General features: G+C 41.2%; 1 protein-coding gene across 1 annotated transcript in view; it reads left to right on the forward strand.

Annotated features, from left to right (window-relative positions):
- The first annotated feature begins 252 nt into the window (after nt 1-252).
- LOC138655812 (alcohol dehydrogenase 1-like) overlaps nt 253-21,089 on the forward strand; it is a 34,981-nt gene continuing 14,144 nt past the window's right edge. The window contains exons 1-6 of the mRNA XM_069743623.1: nt 253-398; nt 10,924-11,025; nt 15,070-15,211; nt 15,620-15,707; nt 18,991-19,210; nt 19,502-19,762. Coding sequence (XP_069599724.1) covers nt 381-398; nt 10,924-11,025; nt 15,070-15,211; nt 15,620-15,707; nt 18,991-19,210; nt 19,502-19,762 — 831 coding nt within the window. The 5' untranslated portion in view covers nt 253-380. The remainder of the gene's footprint in view (nt 399-10,923; nt 11,026-15,069; nt 15,212-15,619; nt 15,708-18,990; nt 19,211-19,501; nt 19,763-21,089) is intronic.

Below are 21,089 nucleotides of genomic sequence, written 5' to 3' on the forward strand. Positions count from 1 at the left end.
GCATCTTGCGGGCAACTTTGCAGGATGCGTTTTTTGCACAGAACGACGCATTGCAACGTCTTTATAAAGACGGGAGTGTGGAAGTAGCCATAAGCAGAATGACTTTGCTAAAAATGCAGCAGGACTAAAAAGAATAGGTAGTGAAGAAATATGTGTGCGGACCTGTATGTCTGTCACACCTGGTGAAAGCTGTCTTCTTGCTAATGTTGGTTTTATAAATGCTGCCAAAAGAAGGCTCTTTAATGGGTGTGTTCAAATTTCGGCACAGTCCTCTATAAAAACTGTGCCTGGTTCAGTCTCATAGCTGAAAAGTTTTGTCAGGCAGAATAAACCTGATAATCTCTTTCTCCTTCCTCCCAGGACCTTCTATCTGAGCAGAGATGCCAACTGCAGGAAAGGTAAGCAAGCGTGCGCCCATCGGGGATCAAATATATCAGGGATCAAATGTAAAGTTTAGTGGAATGTGTAGCTAACTTGCAACATGGTAAGATCTATAAAAGCTATGCCGAGTCTATAGCATGGTGAACACCTGTATAGATCTCATGTCTTAGAATAAATGTATGCCCAGTTTTATAAGCAGATCACTGTGCTTTGCGCAAACAGCTCTATGGGCACCATTTGCGCTCACACACATAATACACCCACTTACAAAGTCAGGAACGCGCAGTTTAGGATCTAAAGACTTCGTCCGATTCCGTACTCTACAAATAACATTCAAAACTCACATTACTTTTAAACGCCGGTCAAAATAAATTCCGTGATAGCTGGATTATCTAGATTACTACATTTACGTCATCGGAGCAGACAGAAAAAAACCAGACTAAAATCATGAAGTTATAACAGATGGAATAGCAATCTGTTACATCACACAGTTCGTATTCATGACCCTGTCGCATTGATGCTTAGCATCGAAAACTTCAGCAGAAGACCGCTTCTTTTAGAAGACCACCACTGATCTAGATCAGACTTCATTGTGGACGGACTTTAGTTTCCTTACGTCTTGTACGTATTAACCCTTCTCTGACCACATACCTAGGAGACCATTTCTAACCATTTTGGATGGCCATCTTAAAGAGAATTCTGGACTTGTCCAAATCCTATATTTTCAGACACTTTTTGTGCATAAATATATTAATAATAGAATTATATGGAACTATAATGTGCGTAGAAGCAAACGGTAAAAAATAAACAGGAATCATTTTACATTTCTATAGGGCTTAGACTAATCTGCTAATTAAATACAAGGGCACATAGGGAAGAACACGAATTAGCTTTCATTTTGTTAATTATAGATCTGTATCTCTAATTACATCATCCGGTGCTATCCAGAAGCCATCGCCATTGTATTTTATCACATGCATAATATATTCGTTTTACATGACACTACATGTGTAAGCTGATTTATTATTTTCAAGGCTGGAATCCACCTTCTGAGTAAGTGCTCTCCGTTATAGTTGATAACTGTATGTACTGCTGCCTCATAGCTCAGGCAGCCGAAATGAGGGAATTTACATGTTTTAGATTATCCACCATTCAACCTGCATGATGAACAGGGAAACCGTGCCTGCAGTCAGCAAATACGGATTGTGCCAATTAAGGAAGGGATTGCTGATCCGACTTTGCTCAGACTGTCCGCTTAGTGTGATCCGATTGTCTCAGATGAGGAGAAGATGGAGAACAAAATTCTTCACTCCATTGTGGAGCCTGCAAAAATCAGACTGCACTCATATGTCATCCAAGTGCAGTTTTCCGCGTACCTATAGACTTGAATGAATGAGTGGCATCCGATTTAAAAGTGGAGAAAAAAAAATCGGTCATCAGCACTGCCCCATTGAATAACATTGGTCCCAGTGCTATCCTGATTAAAAATTGGATAGCACTAGATTGATTTATATGTTCATGTGACCCTCGCCATACGCTGCAACACCCTACAGAACGCCTGAGTCAGGGCTCATTTACATACGAGTTCAATTCATGGTTTGCACTTATAGACCTATAAGGCTATGTGCACACGTTGCGGATTCCCTGCGGATCCGCAGCGTTTTTTTCCCGCGCAGAAACGCTGCAGATCCGCAAGTGATTTACAGTACAATGTAAATCTATGGAAAAAAAAATGCTGTGCTAATGGTGCGGAAAATTCCGCATGGAAAAGCTGCGGATTAAAAGAAGGAGCGTGTCACTTCTTTTGTGCGGATCTGCAGCGTTTTTGTACCCATTCTATTATAGAAATCCACAGGCGTAAAAACGCATAAATCTGCACAAAAACGCATCAAATCCGCACCTGAATTTCTGCCAAGAGATGCAGAATCCGCACAAAAAATTACAGAGACAAATCCGCAACGTGTGCACATAGCCTTAGGCTATGTGTGCACAATTAGCTTTTGGCGAGGTTGTGGGCAGCTCAGTGGCTCAGTGGTTAGCATTGCAGCGCTGGGGTCCTGGGTTCAAACCCCATGGAGGACAATATCCGGAAGGGGTTTGTATGTTCTCCCCGTGTTTGCGTGGGTTTCCTCCGGGCACTCCGGTTTCCTCCCACATTCCAAAGACATACTGATCGGGAATTTAGATTGTGAGCCCCATCGGGGACAGTGACGATAAAGTGCTGCGGAATATGTTAGCGCTATATAAAAATAAAGATTATTGTTTTAATGTAAGAATGTAAGTCCGCAAGGAAGGGGTCCTCTCCCCTCTGTACCAGTCCGTCACTGTAATACTGTTTATTGTAAACGATATCTATAACTCTGTATGTAAACCCTTTCTCATATACAGAACCATGGAATTAATGGTGCTATATAAATAAATAAATAATAATAATGTTGTAGATTTTCTGCATCGATTATGGAACAAGAGTTTTTTTTCCATTGAGTTTTGAGTGCTTTTTAGACATGTGTTTTATCTCGTTTTTGACACTGCGTTTTTTGTCTTTTGTTTTTGATAATTCCTGGTATTTGGCTTTGACATCATTTTACTGATACAGTCATGTGAGGATTACATGCATTCTTTCTCAGACCTCACGGCCCGTGGAGAAAAATGTACATGTGAACAACCCCATAGAAAACCACAGGTACGAGTGCAATCCGTTAAAGCCACGTGTAACACTCGTCCGATATAATCGGTTGTATGCTCGAGCACTTCCCAAAAACACCAATCCCTAGCAGACTATTAGAGGAAAGAGGCCAATACACGGTGACAAAAATGGGCGAAGTAGCGCAGAAGCCATTTCTGTGAGTGAAATGTTACTTATTGAAGCAATTTCCTTAGTAGGGAAGATAATGTTTTCTCACTTGTAGACACGTTCTATTAGAATGTGCACAAACCCTGTGAACAAACCCTAATGGGCATGGTCTCTTAATTAGTAGTTTCAATAATAATAATTCCGAGCTCACTACTAGTTTTAGAAGATTTTCTGGTAATCAAAGTGTATGGGTCAGCAGTTATTTTTAATGTTTTAGCCACTTTAGACATGAAAGATGGGGAGAAATGTCAACACTTGAAGCCGATATCTTTTAGACATCAGATGGAAATATATAAATATATACCACACACAAGAACCATTCTGTGGTGTGAATGCCGGCTTCCTATTACATCTGGGCATGAAGGAGGGGCAGGAAAGCTTTCACTTTGTTATGAATATCTTTGGCAGGCACAGTGTTGCCACTTAGGTTGTTCAAAGATAAAGTTAGTGCATTGCTCATATCTGGTAGTGATTGACTTGCATAAAAAAAAAATTAGATATGCGCATAAAGCAGCCAGAGCAGGATTCAGTCGCTTGGTTTTGTTCTACTTTGCCAAAAGCCACTCAATTCCCCCCTTACAAATAGATGATTGTATTAGTGCATAACCACGCTAGGTATACAACATGCTGCCAAGAGTGTGATATCGTTAGGGAATTAGTAAGATCAACCTTCCCAAACCTCATATATGAGCATGCAGATCTTTGATGAAACTCCGTAGACACCTTTTATATATTCTATCTGTCGCTGCATTCCTAATAAATTTGCACTTTCAACATACACAAATTAGACATTAAGTTCTCTAAATTGTGACAGAGCACTTAAGAAGCACTACCTCCCGAGGTTTTTTTTTCCCTACCCAGCACTAGAGATGGGAGGACCCCTGGATGTTCGGGTCCTGCAGGTTCAGACAAACAGTTAAAAAATGTTCGGGTACCAGAACAGTACCAGGATCTCTCTCACTATAATGGGGTACTCGAACACCCAGCGTTTGCCACGCTGTCATGTGCATGTATTTTATTATCAACGCATTTCAAAGTTATCAAATGTCTACCCCAGGAAGCAACCACAATCTGTTGTGCTCAGTACAAGCTGCAGTTGTCAATCAGACTGGCTTAGATTTACACTTAGGTGGCATTTTATCAAAGTGTTTTTGCCAGAAAACTGGCATAAATCATTTCGAAAAGTCCCCCAAATTCTTCAGCAATGCAGAGCGTCGCAAATATGTTTCGAATTTTGGCAAAAATAGCTGGAGTGCAGCCATGGCAGGACGGTGTGACTACACCCATCCATCAAATTCATTGAAAGTGATAAAATGCATTATGCCAGAAATGTTACTTCAGTCCATGGAAAAGTGCAAGGAGGCACACACCATGAATAAAATGAGCCAAATTCATTAAATGAAATCTGTCAGCAGGTTTTTGCTATTTAATCTAAGAGTAGAATGACATAGTGGACTAGGAGCCTCATTCCAGGGACGTGTCGCTTATTAGACGGTGTGCTGTAGTTTTGATACAATGAGTGATTTATCAGCAGGAGATTATCACTGCCTGACTGGGTCTCATGCGTCGAGCAGTCAGGTTAATCTGTGTAACCCTGCCCCCACCACTGATTCTCACAATGGATTTTCATAATGAGTGCACCAGTCTCATCAGGTGTAAACTGTCTATTTAATAGTATATGCAGTTTATATTGTGAAATCTGGTGACAAAAAGTCGGTACAGAGGTATTAAATGACATGTTTGACTGTAATAAGTATTTTGAAATACTACATGCCATTTAGCAGTGTTCCAGTTAGACCTCATTTCCATTCACGAACCGTCCACTCCTATCTTCGTGATAAGAAACGCTAATCGTTTTTTATGGGATTGTTCTCTTTCATTCAATGCATGAATTCTTGCAACATGTTGATTTTATATCTGGGATCAGAAAATGCAGCATGCGTGTTTTTTTAATATGGATGCTACACATTGCACAATGTGCTAAACTTTGCATCAGGTATGTCTACCTTAGGCTTAAAAAAAACTGACTGGATGAAACTGATATATGTAAATCCTGCCTTGGGCCCCAACAAGATTTCCATTTTTCACGTACTAGTTCTTCTGACTGTTGATTTTCCAAAAATAACAGGTTTCCTGTATAGTCTATGGAGTTATTCACATGTCCATGGGGATTTTTTCAGACACCATTCTTCACAAAAATTCATGGGGGCTTGTATGTTTCTGATAGGAATCATAGGTGAATATTACCCTTACAAATCTATGGGTCTGAGAAAAGCATGGACAGCACAAAGATTAAATCAGTGTGCACTCTGTGTGTTGTCTATGATTAAAGAAGCACTCCTCCCATCAGAGTGTCACTACACAGCTATCGAGTGACCCAGAACCAGGGGCTCCATCCCTGACCCTAACACTAGGGGGCACCCTAGCTCGCCCTGCTCCCCGGGATACTTCAGATGGCGAAGATGCCGGGGCCTCCGCCCTTGCCTAGCCCTCCGTCTGTTCACCTCCCCACCCAGGGAAAAGGGGGTGCTACTGTGCATTGTATTGCACCAACCCGACAAACAAGGCAACACAAACAAGGGTTAACAGAAAACTTCAGGCATACAAAATATTCACTCACATATAACTAAGGAATGCATCGGGGCATGGAGGTAGGAGAATAAACCAAAATAGAGAAGGATAAGGAATTACCACTCATACAAACCAAGTAAATGTCACTAACTCCCTCAACTCTCCTTCTCATACCAACTCCTCTCCGCCGTTAGCCGTGCAGCAAATGCTAGCTCTGTCAAGGATTAGTAACAGAGCCCAGATTATAAAGAGAAAAGGAGTGGCTAACCGAGCACAGGTGTGGACACAGATATTTCCAACATTGCCGATTAACCTCTGTTCTGCCAGAAGAAATAAACACATTTTAAATTAAGCCGAAGTGCTTCTTCTCATAGCCTGAGTAGGAGCAATCAGACACTGCGGTCTTCTGGCTCCACACTGTCACGGTAACCTCATGACACAGAGTTGCTATCCTCTTAATATACTGCAATCATCATATTACATAGTACTGTGTAGCTACAATTGCTCATTTTGCCTTTCTACCCAGTAAAATTCTTCTCTTTTCTCTGCTCTATGTAGAAACAGAAAGTGTTTTGTTCGTACGTTTATTATTCCACTCTTCAAATTCTGACCCATCTGCTCCCCCCACAGACTTTTGCTGTGACTCATGAATTAGACAGGGAAAATTGGCCTCCTGTTTCTAAATAGAGCTTAGAAGGATCCAGCTAGTCAGGTTTTATTCATGTGATGTTATAGACCTAATGGAGAAGAGAAGAATTAGCTGGGTAGAAAAGCAAAATGAGCAATTATAAGTACTGTAGTGCGTTGATGTTCACACCATGTGGTAATGAGGCAGTGACCCAGGAAAGTTCAAAATAAATGTCTTTAATGTCCAAAACAACTCACATATAATGTACAAAATGGTATTGTCATATTTCTGCAGTGCAGTATAACGCAACCTCCACCAGCGGGAGCTTGAGAGGGAAGTGAGACTGCATACACAGAGAAGCACCACAGAGCAGCAGCACAGGCGCCACCAAGTGACGAGAGAGTGGTCAGACAAGCCGAGTCAAAATACAATCAGAGGCAGAAGTATCAAAAGGGATAAGCAGTACTCATGGTCAGAAATAAGCCAGGAGGTTCAGCAACGGTCAGAAGCGGATAAGACAAAGTCAGAAGGCAGAAGCGAGTCCGAATACGAGCCAAGTCAGGAACCAGAGAATCAAACAGACAAACAGAGAAATGCAGCGAAGTGGGCAGACAGGGGGAGTCAACAGATACGGGGCAAGTCAGGGATCACAGCAGGACAAATTAAGGGTACCTGAATCAGGTTCACACGTTGAAGGCAGAACTATCGCTGACACCACCAGCATGATGCATGGGAGCTAAATAGCAAACCGGAACCCAGAATGAGGCAGTGCAAAGTTAACCCTTGACATGATCCGCCCGGAAAAAGGGCAGACAGGATTAAACCCTGGAATGGATCATAACAGGTATCCTCCGGATCACAGCTGGGGCATCAAGACAGTATATATCTGAGACCGGTTACCGGGGGTGACTGCACTATTATGTCAATCTGAGGGGTGCCAGGCATCTTTCTTTCCTTGGCTCTGTGTTCACTTCACACAAGCTGGATGTTCCAGAGCCACCTGCTCTGAAGCGTGCAAACCAATACTGACACACCCAAACCTTTACTGCAGGGGTGGGCAATTAATTTTGCCATGGGGCCGCATGAGAAATTTGGATGGTTTAGAGGGCCGGACTAATATAATATGGGGGCACAAGTAACAAATCAGGACAGTATGGGGCCCATACTGTCCTGATTTGTCACTTGTGCCCCCATAGTGACAAATCAGGACAGTATGGGGGCACAAGTGACAAATCAGGACAGTATGGGGGCACAAGTGACAAATCAGGACAGTATGGGGCCCATACTGTCCTGATTTGTCACATGTGCCCCATCATACTGTCCTTACTCCTGATAATTGTGCCCCACAGCCCCATACTGTCCTGTTTGTGCTGCCCCCATCCGCATTCCCCCCAGGGCTGGCCGCTGCTCCCTCCCCCTCCTATCATGCATGCAGGCAGACAGACAGGTGCCAGGCAGCTCCATCACCCGATCCCCGCAGCATGAAGCACTTACCACCGACCACCGGAGACCTCAGTACAGCCGCAGTGCCACACAGAACACCGGCGGAACGGAGCAGCGCAGCAGCCTGTGTCACGCTGAGTGACGTCACCCGCTGCTGGCGCTTCCCTGATGCGGAAGTGCCAGCGGCGGTCAGCGCCTCTCAGCGGACAGGGGGATTGAATGCAGGGTGCAGGGGCGCAGAGGCGCAGGCGCTGGAGTGGCTGAAGGGAAGGGGAACCAGCGACGCGCAGCAGCTGCACTGTCTCTGGCAGCTGGCCGAGCGGTGCCGGGAGCGGCGGGCCGTTCACAATCGTCAGGCGGGCCGGATGCGGCCCGCGGGCCGCATCTTGCCCAGGTCTGCTTTACTGCATGGTTTTTAAATGAGATCTATGGCCATGGGCCACTTGTAAAACCCGTCTGGAGGGAGTTAACTGCCTCACTACCATCCTGTAGTTCACTCCAAAAATAAAATCCCATGTCGGGTTTTCTTAAATCTGCCTGTGGCAAATAGCTTGTCCAAGACCAAAATTTACTTTTACTTTGCACTGCAACCACAGCTATGTCTGTGACTGCAATGCACTCCCATGGCTCAATGTGCTTCTATGCATAATCAGGGATACATATCGACCCTCGCATGCAATGCCCCTCACAGCTTCACAGTACACAGTGCAACATAACATGATTGCAGATAAGAACAAAGTCAGTCGGTCATATAAATCGAACCGCAATGCACGGATTGGCCGCAGCTCTTCCTACCCCAGTGTGATAACTGCATAGAAATATATGATGCTGTCACGCTTGGGTCAGGAGAGTTGCCAGCCAGTCGGTGCATTGCGGACCGATCTCATTCTGAATTATACGTCCATCTGACTGCGCCTTATTGTGATAATCATCATATTAGACTTACAAATTAAATGCTATTATTGTGGTCACCATTTAGAATTTTAGATACATATTAATTATATGTTTTATTATTTCTTATTGTTTTACCTTTGTGTTTGAAAAGATTTAAGTTTCTAATAAAAAAAAGTTGCTTTGTAACCTAATTTATTGCTAAGCTATAGATCTGTAATCTATATAAATGAAAACGTAAAAAACTTAAATCTCCGAAAGTTATTCACCAATGGCATTGAATACGAGCGTGTTTTTATATACCTATGATATAGATGGCAGACCTGTGACAGGTAAAAACATGCTTTTTTGAACAGTGCAACATTTCCAAAGCATCCGGCAAGTGAAAAGTATTGTAGAAATGCAAACTTATTATTTGGGATGAATGCACCATGGCGCACAAAAAAAAAAAAAAATCGTTTGAGGCTCTTGATCAATCATTGCAAGATTTGCACGGAAACATCAGACCATTTGGGAACACATTAAAATTGCTTGAAGGAGATTTCAGACAAACATTACCTGTAATTCCTCGATCGACACCAGCGGACTAAATAAATGCTTGCCTGAAATACTCTACTTTGTGGCGACACGTAAAGACGTTAAATTAACTACAAATATGTGTGTCCAACTGCAAAACAATCGATCAGCTCAGATATTCTCATATCAATTGCTGGAAATTGGGAACAGAAAGGTGGCGGTTGGTCTGACCTCAGGATGAATTTCATTGCCTCATAACTTCTGCAATTTAGAGGCATCAAAAGAAGAATTGATTGAAAAAGTTTCCCAATATTCAAACCAATTATAAGAATCACGATTGGCTGAGTGAACGAGCAATTCTTGCGGCCAAGAACAAAAACGTCTACAAACTTAACAATATTATTCAGTCTAACATTCAAAGCGAGGCAGTCACTATACAAGTCCGTCAACACTGTTGTGGAAGCAGATGAAGCAGTTAATTATCCAACAGAATTTTCAAATTCACTCGATCTGCCAGGGATGCCACCGCACGTACTGTAATTGAAAATCGGCATGCCAATCATCATGTTGCGAAATATCAACCAGCTAAAGCTTTGCAACAGCACGCAGCTTGCAGTAAAGAACTTAATGAGCGACGTCGTAGAAGCAACAATCTTGACAGGACCTTTCAAAAGGTAAAGATGTCCTTATTCCTCGCATTCCTATGATTCCAACGGATATGCCATTTCAATTTAAGGGGTTGCAATTCCCAATTCGATTGGCGTTTGCAATCACCATCGACAAAGCTCAGGGCCAATCTTTAGAATGGTGCGGTTTAGATCTAGACACAGATTGCTTCTCACATGGACAATTATGCGTTGCGTGTTCTAGAGTCGGCAAAACCAGACAATCTCTATATCTACACAGACAATAGAACAAAAAATATTGTATGCCCACAAGCATTGTAAAACTAAACATATTAGATCAATCTGTAAGAGAGCACAGCTGACCGCACTACTGCTCAAGAAGATAATTACGCCTGTTCAACTGCGATGGGAGTGTGGCCGCCGGATCATGGGTGCATCAGCCGATACATGTCATAAAATCCATCCAAGAAGAAAAGAAAAGGCAGCACTCACCGATCCTTCCAAGAGAGGTAACTTTATTTGCTTACATTAAAATCTTCACGGCCGGGGGTGCAGATTTTCGGAGTGCGGCAAGCCTGACGACTGCCGTTTCGCGCCCACCTGGCGCTTCCACGGGTCAGTCAACCAATGGAACTGACCCGTGGAAGCGCCAGGTGGGCGCAAAACGGCCGTCGTCAGGCTTGCCGCACTCCGAAAATCTGCACCCCCGGCCGTGAAGATTTTAATGTAAGCAAATAAAGTTACCTCTCTTGAAAGGATCGGTGAGTGCTGCCTTTTCTTTTCTTCTTGGATGGATTTTCTAAACATATTAGAAATGTACGTTTTCTCTTTTAATTTTTTCCATTTATCCAGACTGAGCCACAGCAACTCGTGAACGGGTACAGGTAGTAAATCATAAACTTCTATTGAAACATTCATGCACAGGAGTCATAGGTTCCCTGGGTAATATAATTTGAGTAATTATAGCTAAAAAATATATTACCTGTCAGTACAATGCTTTGCTTTTATCCTAGGTCATAAAATGCAGGGCTGCAGTCGCATATGAATTTAAAAAGCCATTGGTTGTTCAAGAAATTGAAGTTGCTCCACCCAAGGCTCATGAAATTCGGGTCAAGGTAATTGGAGTTTATACGCCAATCTTACAGTTAATATTTTGTTGCTTTTAAGTAAGATGTAACTTTAAATGTACCTTTATTTTAAATGGCTGGCTGTTTTATATTTTCCTCCATCTTGTTAGTGAAGTTATTCTCTGTTCACATCTGCATTTGGCATTCTTCTTAGGGGTTGCATTGGGTTTTCTACAACTTTCGACTGCAAGTTGTATGGATCAGTTGCATGATATGTCTGGCACATTGCTGTGACATCATTATTAGTGTTGAGCATTCCGATACCGCAAGTATCGGGTATCGGCCGATACTTGCGGTATCGGAATTCCGATACCGAGATCCGATACTTTTGTGATATCGGGTATCGGTATCGGATCAATAGGGATGTGTAAAATAAAGAATTAAAATAAAAAATATTGATATGCTCACCTCTCCGGCGGCCCCTGGACATCACGCTGGTAACCGGCCGGCTTCTTTGTTTAAAATGAGCGCCTTCAGGACCTGCGAATGACGTCACGGCTTCTGATTGGTCGCGTGCCGGTCACATGGGCGGCACGCGACCAATCAGAAGCCGCGACGTCATTCGCAGGTCCTGAAGGCGCTCATTTTAAACAAAGAAGCCGGCCGGTTACCAGCGTGATGTCCAGGGGCCGCCGGAGAGGTGAGCATATCAATATTTTTTATTTTAATTCTTTATTTTACACATCCCTATGGATCCCAGGGCCTGAAGGAGAGTTTCCTCTCCTTCAGACCCTGGGAACCATGAGAATACCTTCCGATACTTGATGTCCCATTGACTTGTATTGGTATCGGATATCGGTATCGGCGATATCCGATATTTTTCGGGTATCGGCCGATACTATCCGATACCGATACTTTCAAGTATCGGACGGTATCGCTCAACACTAATCACTATGCATAAAAGTCATATTGCAGATATGAATGAAGCCATAGACCTTTCCTGTAGTGCCCAATGTAACAAATTGTATATTTGAACTTCCTTTTTTGTGCAGATTCATCAGTAGGAGCCCTGCCCAGACAATAGATCTATTGTTCTTCTTTTAAAGTAGTTATAATAGGAAGAATAATTACAAACATTGCTGAGATGCTGTAATCATTCTTAAAGTGCACTTATTTAACCCCTTCATGACATGCCTGTACTAGTACGGCACATGTTGTGTCTCCCCCTTTGATGAGGGCTTCAGCGGTGAGCCCACATCAAAGTCGCGATATGTCAGCTGTTTTGAACAGCTGACATGTACGCGCATTAGCGGCAGGTGAAATCGCGATTCACCTGCCGCCATTAACCAGTTAAATGCCACTGTCAAACGCTGACAGGGGCATTTAACCAGTGCTTCCGGCCGTGTGGCCAGAAATGAGCGCATCGCCGACCCATGTCACATAATCGGGGGTCAGCGATGCATCAGGATAGTAACCATAGAGGTCCTTGAGACTGATTACTGATGCCGGCCTACTGTGAGCGCTACCCTGTGGTTGGCGCTCATAGCAAGCCTGCAATTCAGCTACATAGCAGCGATCACCAGATCGCTGCTATGTAGTTGAGCCGATCCAGTTGTGCCAGCTTCTAGCCTCCCATGGAGGCTATTGAAGCATGGCAAAAGTAAAAAAAAAAAAGTTTTAAAAAATATGAAAAAAAATAAAAAAAATATAAAAGTTTAAATCACCCCCCTTTTGCCCCATGCAAAATAAAACAATAAAAATAAAATCAAACATACACATATTTGGTATCGCTGCATTCAGAATCGCCCGATATATCAATAAAAAAAAGCATTAACCTGATCGCTAAACGGCGTAGCGAGAAAAAAATTCAAAACTCCAGAATTACGTTTTTTTGGTCACCGCGACATTGCATTAAAATGCAATAACGGGCGATCAAAAGAACATATCTGCACAAATTTATTATTATTAAAAATGCCAGCTTGGCGCGCAAAAAATAAACCCTCACCTGACCCGAGATCCCAAAAAATGGAGACGCTACGGGTATCGGAAACTGGCACCATTTTTTTTTTTTTTTTTTAGCAAAGTTTTGAATTTGTTTTCACCACTTAGATAAAAAATAACCTAGACATGTTTGGTGTCTATGAACCTGGAGAATCATAATTACAGGTCAGTTTTAGCATTTAGTGAACCTAGCAAAAAAAGCCAAATAAAAAACAAGTGTGGGCTTGCACTTTTTTTGCAATTGCACCACACTTGGAATTTTTTCCCATTTTCTAGTACAAGACATGGTAAAACCAATGGTGTCATTCAAAAGTACAACTCGTCCCGCAAAAAATAAAAAAAGTTATGGCTCTGGAAAGGAGAGGAGCGAAAGACAAAAACGCAAAAACGAAAAAGGGCTGCGGTGTGAATGGGTTAATTATGGTTGATGTGTCATGGACTTCAGTTTTCATTGGCTTGTAAGGCAATAATATTTTGGAATGTATTAAATAAATTATTAATTATGATATATTGAATAAATTGTTGAGTCTTAAACCATTTAATTCAATGCTTTCCAAAATATTTTGGGGTCTGAACCCCCTCCTAACGGCGGACTGCTGTGTCAGTAACTGTGTAGAGTGGGGGGGGCATGGGTTTTGCTCCTATACAAATTCATCAGACTCATATTAGGCTGGAGTCACACTAGTCTGTAATACGGACGAGCGCTGTGCGATAAAAAATCGCATTGGACTCTGACCAGTATTTCTCTATCGGGCAGCTCACATCTTCCGTTTTTTTCTCATCCATATTACCCTTGCGAGTGAAATCGCAGCATGCTACGATTGTCCACATATCTCAGCTGAGAAATGCCAATGCAAGTCTATGGGTGCAAGAAAAAAAAAAAATCGCTCAGCACACGGACCATCAGTGTGACTTGCGAGAAATTCTCAGGCATTGGGCAGGTGACAGGAAAGGCTCAGCCATTATTTGCTCATTTTGCAAGTGTATGAGAAAATCTCATCATACGGATACTTTTTTGAGAAAAAAACGCATCCTGGCATTGCACACGAATGAGATACGGATCATCATATGGAGAACTTTTGTGCGATTCTCGGAAGACAAAATCGGACAGATTTTTTATACATTGTGTGTGACCCAGCCTTACTCTGGTGTATTCTGTGATTGCACACATTAGTCAAACGACACAATATTTTATTATTTTGGCCAATAGTAGATTGAACCTGCCCCCCCCACTATTGTACCTTTACATAGCGCATCACAATCCAATGACAAAACCTCTCTACAGCTTTAGTTATCTTATGGTAAACAAGATAGAACATTGATTTAGGTTTAGAATGAAAAATAAATATTTTAAATGTTATTATTGTTAAAAATGATTCAAATCTTTCCATGAATTTTAAACATATTATGAAACCATTATAGCACTATGCTGGAGTAAATAAAATCTGATTTTCACTGTATTGTGAATGGTCTGTTAGGCCATGGTCACATACTGTGGAATCTGTAAGTTCTTAGCTTTCTATGAATCCAGTAGCATTTCACATTCAATCTACATGAATGTGGCATTTATGCTCTAGAAAAGATTGGCATGGAATAATAAAAGCACAGCTCAGTTAAGTTCATTCTCTGTCCTCCGTAGTACACGCCTGCGCTGTGCAAGATTGCCTTGCGCAGGCGTGTACTATGGAGGACAGAGAATGAACTTCAATCCAATATTGCAGCCAGCATGCTGCCAGCAGGTAAGGAAAGGGTGAATCAAACACCTGAAAACCCTGCCACCATGGCTGAAAATTGTTCCCTCCAAATTCAGGTGACAGAGTCCCTTTAAATCCCATGAAGATTTGAATAGTGCAAACCCTGACCATGTGAAGATACCCTTGTACCATCCTGCTCTAAGTGAAGCTCTACTGCTTTTAGTGACAACTGCCAATCATGGCGTGCCCAGCTGGGTACCAATTTATAGCTTTAGTTTGGCATTCCAGGTAACTAATATAGCTAGTGAACCAGAGGATGATACACAGTGTATGTTCTACTGGTAGACTGAGAAAAATAACTGGCTCCATTAGGCTAACTAAAATGTTTGTTTTACAGGTTTGTGCAAGTGGAATTTGCCACACTGATGACCATGCCCTGAGCGGTGGAATGGCTAGTCTAAATTTTCCTGTAGTTTTGGGGCATGAAGGAGCTGGAATTGTTGAGAGTGTTGGGGAAGGTGTATTCAAAGTTCAGCCAGGTAACTGATTAAACTGATATACTAAAATCAAAGCAACAAATGTCTATAATACTCCTTAAACATACAGGCTCTCACAATTTCAATTTTCTCAGTGGGCTGTGCATATGGATATGAAGATGTACTTTAATCACTTTGCGACTAATGTTGACTTGAACCTGCTTAATACACAAACACATCAATAAATTCCTAAAAGGCCCCTTGTATTGACCCCAAAGTAGTTAGTCACATCCATAGCAAAATAAACACAATTCCTGATTGTTATCAGGAATCTCTGTACCATTTGAGGAAATTGTGGCACATTATATTTACTTTCATGAAAAAGAGAGTTTTTCAGTTATTTAGAACTCACGAGAGTCATTACTGTTACCATATTAACAACTATCTTTATTATATCTATCTTTATTTTAGGAGATCATGTTATTCTGTTGTGCAGTCCAATGTGCATGAAGTGTAAAGCCTGCCTGCATGAAGACAGCAACTTCTGTGAAAAAAATGAGTATGTTATTTTCTCTTTAATGTTTCATTATTTCCCAATATGTTATTCACCGTTTTGGTGATTAGATCCAAGAGAATCTGGCCAATCTCATTGGCCACTAACACATTCAAAAACTCATCTGCATACAGCATAGAATAATAAACGATCCTCAAGAAGACCAGTGGGATCACCAAAGGGTGTTGATGCTGCCATGGACTTTTTCTTTATAAAATGTAGGTCAGTCTGAGAAGGGTGTGGGGAGTTTAATATGAAAATTTCCAACATATCTACTGACATAGCGAATGTTTGTGTACAGTATATATGTAAATATGTTGTAGATTTTCATATGTAACTCCCCACACCCTTCTCAGACTGACCTATATACAGGATGGGCCATTTATATGGGTCCACCTAAATGAAATGGGAATGGTTGGTGACCCAGATCAGCACGCTGAATTTGCAGAATGGGCAGAACAAAAATTGGAACAAGACCCTCAGTTTACACAGAACATTATGTTCAGTGATAGGACAAACTTTTTTGGGTGGATACACGTAAATAAAATGGGAATGGTGACAGTTTTCTTGCAAAGGGTGTCTTGCATTGAAATCTGCTGCAATGACCCGGGTACTGCGTTTAACAGACATCAACACCATTTCTATCCGCTCCTCACGTGTTAACTCTGCGACATATCAATGGCTGTAAACAAAGAGAAACTTGTAAATAACTCACGAAAGCATAAAATTACATTAAAACCAAGCACACCATTGTTTTTCTTGTGAAATTCTCAATAAGTCTGATGTGTCACAAGACCCTCTTCCCATTGAAAAAAATAAAGTTTGATCCAAAATGGCCAACTTCAAAATGGCCGCCATGGTCACCACCCATCTTGAAAAGTTTCCCCCTCCCATATACTAATGTGCCACAAACAGAAAGTTGATATCACCAACCATTCCCCTTTTATTTAGGTGTATCCATATAAATGGCTCGCCCTGTATATGTGTACACCATGTCACAACAACCCTGCAATGTCAGCAAGTGGAGTCATGTTTTGGGCTGTAACCCCCTTTACGTTCCCTGACGATGTGAAAACCTTTGACCTTGGCAAAGTATATACAGTTATGGCCGAAAGTGTTGGCACCCTTGAAATTGTTCAGAAAAATGAAGTATTTCTCCCAGGAAATTATTTAAATTACACATGTTTTGTTATACACATGTTTATTTCCTTTTTGTGTATTGTATTAACACAAAAAACACAGAAAAGAGGGCAAAATGGCCCAGAAAAAATTGTTTGCACCTTTCTAAAATTGTGGGTAAGCAAGTTTGCTGTGATGCTTTTTCAAACTCACCTGTGGCAAGCAACAGATGTGGACAATATGAAAATCACACCTGAAATCAGATAAAAAGAGAAGACACTCACTCAAACTTTGCATTGTTTGTCTGTGTGTGCCACACTAAACATGGTGAACAGAAAGAGGAGAACAGAACTGTCTGGGGACTTGAGAACCAAATAGTTGAACAATATACACAATCTCAAGGTTACAAGTCCATCTCTAGAGATAATGCAGTTCCTTTGTCCACGGTGCGCAACATTATCCAGTTTACAACCCATGGCTCTGTAGCTATTACAAAAGGACGTGGATGACAGAGAAAGTTTGATGAAAGGTTGCAACACAGTATAGCCTGGATGGTGGATAAGCAGCCCCTATCAAGTTCCAAAGAGATTTAAGCTGTCCTGCAGGCTCAAGGTGCATCAGTGTCAGCTTTAGCTATCCGTAGACATTTGAATTAAATGAAACACTGACAGGAGACCCTAGAACACCATACTGCTGACACAGAGACATAAATAAGCTAGATTGTAGTTTTTTTATGGTGGAGGTTCAAAGATGTTTTGGGGTTGTTTTGATGCCTTTTTTTTACTGGATGCCTTGACTGTGTGCAAGTCATTAAGAAAACTAAAGATTACCAACAGATTTTGGGTTGCAATGTAGTGCCCAGTGTTAGGAAGCTGGGATTTGCATCCCAGGTCATGAGTCTTTAAGCAGGACAATGACACCAAGCAAACTTTAAGAAGCACCCAGAAATGAACGGTAACAAAGCGCTGGAGAGTTCTGAAGTGGCCAGCAATAAATCCGGATCTAAATCTCATATAACAACTGTGGAGAGAAGGCACTTTTCAAATATGAGAGAGCTGGAGCAGTTTGCAATAGAAGAGTGGTCCAAAATTCTAGTTGAGAGATGAAAGAAGCCTGTAGATGGTTATAGGAAGCAATTGATTGCAATTATTTATTCCAAAGGGTGTGCAACCAAATATTAAGTTGAGGGTGTCAACATTTTGTACAGCCCAATTTGGAGGTTTTGTGTGAAATTATGTCCAATTTGCCTTTTTTTCCTCTTTTTTGGTGTTCTTCCAATACACACGAAGGAAATAAACATATGTATAACAAAACTTGTCTTTCTGCAATAATTTTCTGGAAAAAATACTTAATTTTGTGGTACAATTTCAAAGGTGCCAACATTTTTTGACCTTGACTGTATGTTGCAGACATAGGATACATTAGTTGACTATTAGTTGCCATAATAGTTGTACCAAGTGTTGTCCGATCACAACATATTAGTGAGGATTCTTGGGATAGGACATCGGTATCCGATCAGTGGACGGTCAGCACCCATGAACACCCCTGATCAGTTACTATTATTTACAATGGCATCCGGATGTAAACATTGAACACTGCACTGCACCTTGAATTTGCTTATATCCGGTACTCCCAAGGGCTTACAACAGCTGTTCTATGGACCCCAAAGTTCAGGTGCTGGCCCCTAAGTAAGGCCATCAATATCTTGAGACTAGATATCCCTTTTAAGCTTGCATGTTTTTTCATACTTCTAAGGCTGCCGTCACACTATCAGTATTTGGTCAGTATTTTACATCAGTATTTGTAAGCCAAAACCAGGAGTGGAACAAATAGAGGGAAAGTATAATAGAAACAAATGCACCACTTCTGTATTTATCACCCACTCCTGGTTTTGGCTACAAATACTGATGTAAAATACTGACCACATACTGCTAGTGTGACGGCAGCCTAAATCGTACTGATGCATTACTTTGCTAATTATTAAATTGTTCCTTATGTCTGTGTGTGGCTCAAATTCTATTGTGAGAGACTGATGTGGGCGATCGAAATCTAAAGCGTCACAGAATGTTAGAGCTATGTAAGCAATGCAAAATGACTGCATTTTTACTTAGAATAGTTTTTAGATATATATATATATTTTGATTATTAACTAATTTGTATTTGTCTTTAGTGTTGGAAAAAATGTTGGGCTCATGCTTGACAAAACCTCCCGATTTTCTATCAAGGGGAAAATGATCCACCACTTCATGTCCACAAGTACATTTACCGAATATACTGTTGTGGATGAATTTGCCATTTGTAGAATTGACAAACGTGCTCCTCTGGACCAAGTGTGCCTGATCGGCTGCGGATTTTCTACAGGTTATGGAACAGTTCTCAACACTGCAAAAGTAGGTGATATATGTATAATACGGTACCTGAGTGTACTTAACCTTTATGTTGTCAGAATGCAGCAGATCAGTACACTAGGGGCAAATATATCCATTATTAAAATGAAAATACTACTAAAAATTAAAAATATAAAAATTACTTGAATATCTGTATTTCTGAAAAGTAAAGCTGTGAGACCAGAAAACAGAGTAAAAAATCTACTGTTTTTTTTCTTGAGATCGACCACTCTTGTCCGAGGATAACTGAAAAGTGAATTGGGCTGTTCTGTTTCTTCTTTTATTTTTTGACAGGTGCAGCCAAGAAGCTCTTGTGTGGTGTTTGGTCTTGGCGGAATAGGCATGTCAGCTGTCATGGCCTGCAAAGTTGCTGGTGCCAGACAGATAATTGGAGTTGACATCAATCCAACTAAGTTTCCCAAAGCTAAAGAGCTGGGATGCACTGACTGTGTGAATCCAAAAGATTGTTCCAAACCAATCCATGAAGTCATAACAGAGATGACCGATGGAGGTGCTGATTATGGATTTGAATGCGTTGGCAAGGTTGATGTGGTGGTAAGATTTCGTTCATACTAAGATACTGAAGTTTTAGAAACCAATCAACAGATTCCAATTTTACACTGAGGAGATAGAGAATTTAGCAGTTCCTTTCCTAGATAGTATAAATATAGAGATTAGTATAGGCACAATAATGTTTTAGAGTGATAACTAGGGCTTTAATCAATTACCAATTCTTTTCTCTAAGTACAGTATCTTTCGAAGGAATCCCAAGCTTCCCCTTGCCAAGGCTCTTTTGCCCCAGTATATTTGTGACAATCAGCTGATTTTTTTTTTTATCCCTGATATATATATGCAGCTCTGGCAAAACATAAGAGACCACCACATCAAAACCCTGTCATGGGCAACCCAATCTCCAGACCTGAACCACATTGAAAGCGTCTGGAATTTAATCAAGAGGATGATGGATAGTCACAAGCCATAAAAAAAAGAACTGCTTAAATTTTTGCACCAGAAGCAGTGTGAAAGACTGGTGGAAAGCATGCCAAGGCGCATGAAAGCTGTGATAAAAATCATGGTTATTCCACAAAATATTGATTTCTGAACTCTTCTTGAGTTAAAACATTAGTATTGTTGTTTCTAAGTGATTATGAACTAGTTTTCTTTGCATTTATTTGAGCTCCAAAAGCACTGTTTTTTTTTTTTTGGCAATTTTTCTTTGTCAGGAAAAAATACAAAAATTATTGCTTGGAAATTCGGAGACATGTTGTCAGAAGTTTATAGTATAAATGAACAATTTACATTTTACTAAAAAAATATACCTAGAAAGAGAAAATCAGACAAGCGGAACATTTTGCAGTGGTCTCTTAATTTTTGCCAGAGCAGTATATATGTACTTTGTAATATTTCATCCTTCCTGTAATACATGTCATCCCACTCCTCACTGTTATTCTGGGTAATATCTGATACTATATTCATAACTGTCTGTCTTAGGAGGCAGGGCGGCCTGGAGAGGAGCATGAACCAACAATGGAGATGTGTCTCAGACTACCTCAGATTGCCCATAGGCAGTATAGCTAAACTACACTCACATGTCACAGCTCTGCCTCAATGGAGCTGACCTAAATAGCACCCAAACAGCACTGGAGAAACATAAGAAACGGCTACTCATAATCTGTAGGCACTAACTGCTATAACAGTTTTGAGGCAATGACTGAAAAAAAATGTTCACCTTAATGCAATGACCACGTGATATAAGTTCTACTAGGATCTATAGACATCAGAGAAAGGGATCCCTCACTCAGGACCCACTTTATAACCAAGAACTGAGAGTTAACCCCTTTACCCCCAAGGGTGGTTTGCACGTTAATGATCGGGCCAATTT

Source organism: Ranitomeya imitator, chromosome 1 (assembly GCF_032444005.1).
Source record: "Ranitomeya imitator isolate aRanImi1 chromosome 1, aRanImi1.pri, whole genome shotgun sequence".
Lineage (NCBI taxonomy): Eukaryota > Metazoa > Chordata > Amphibia > Anura > Dendrobatidae > Ranitomeya > Ranitomeya imitator.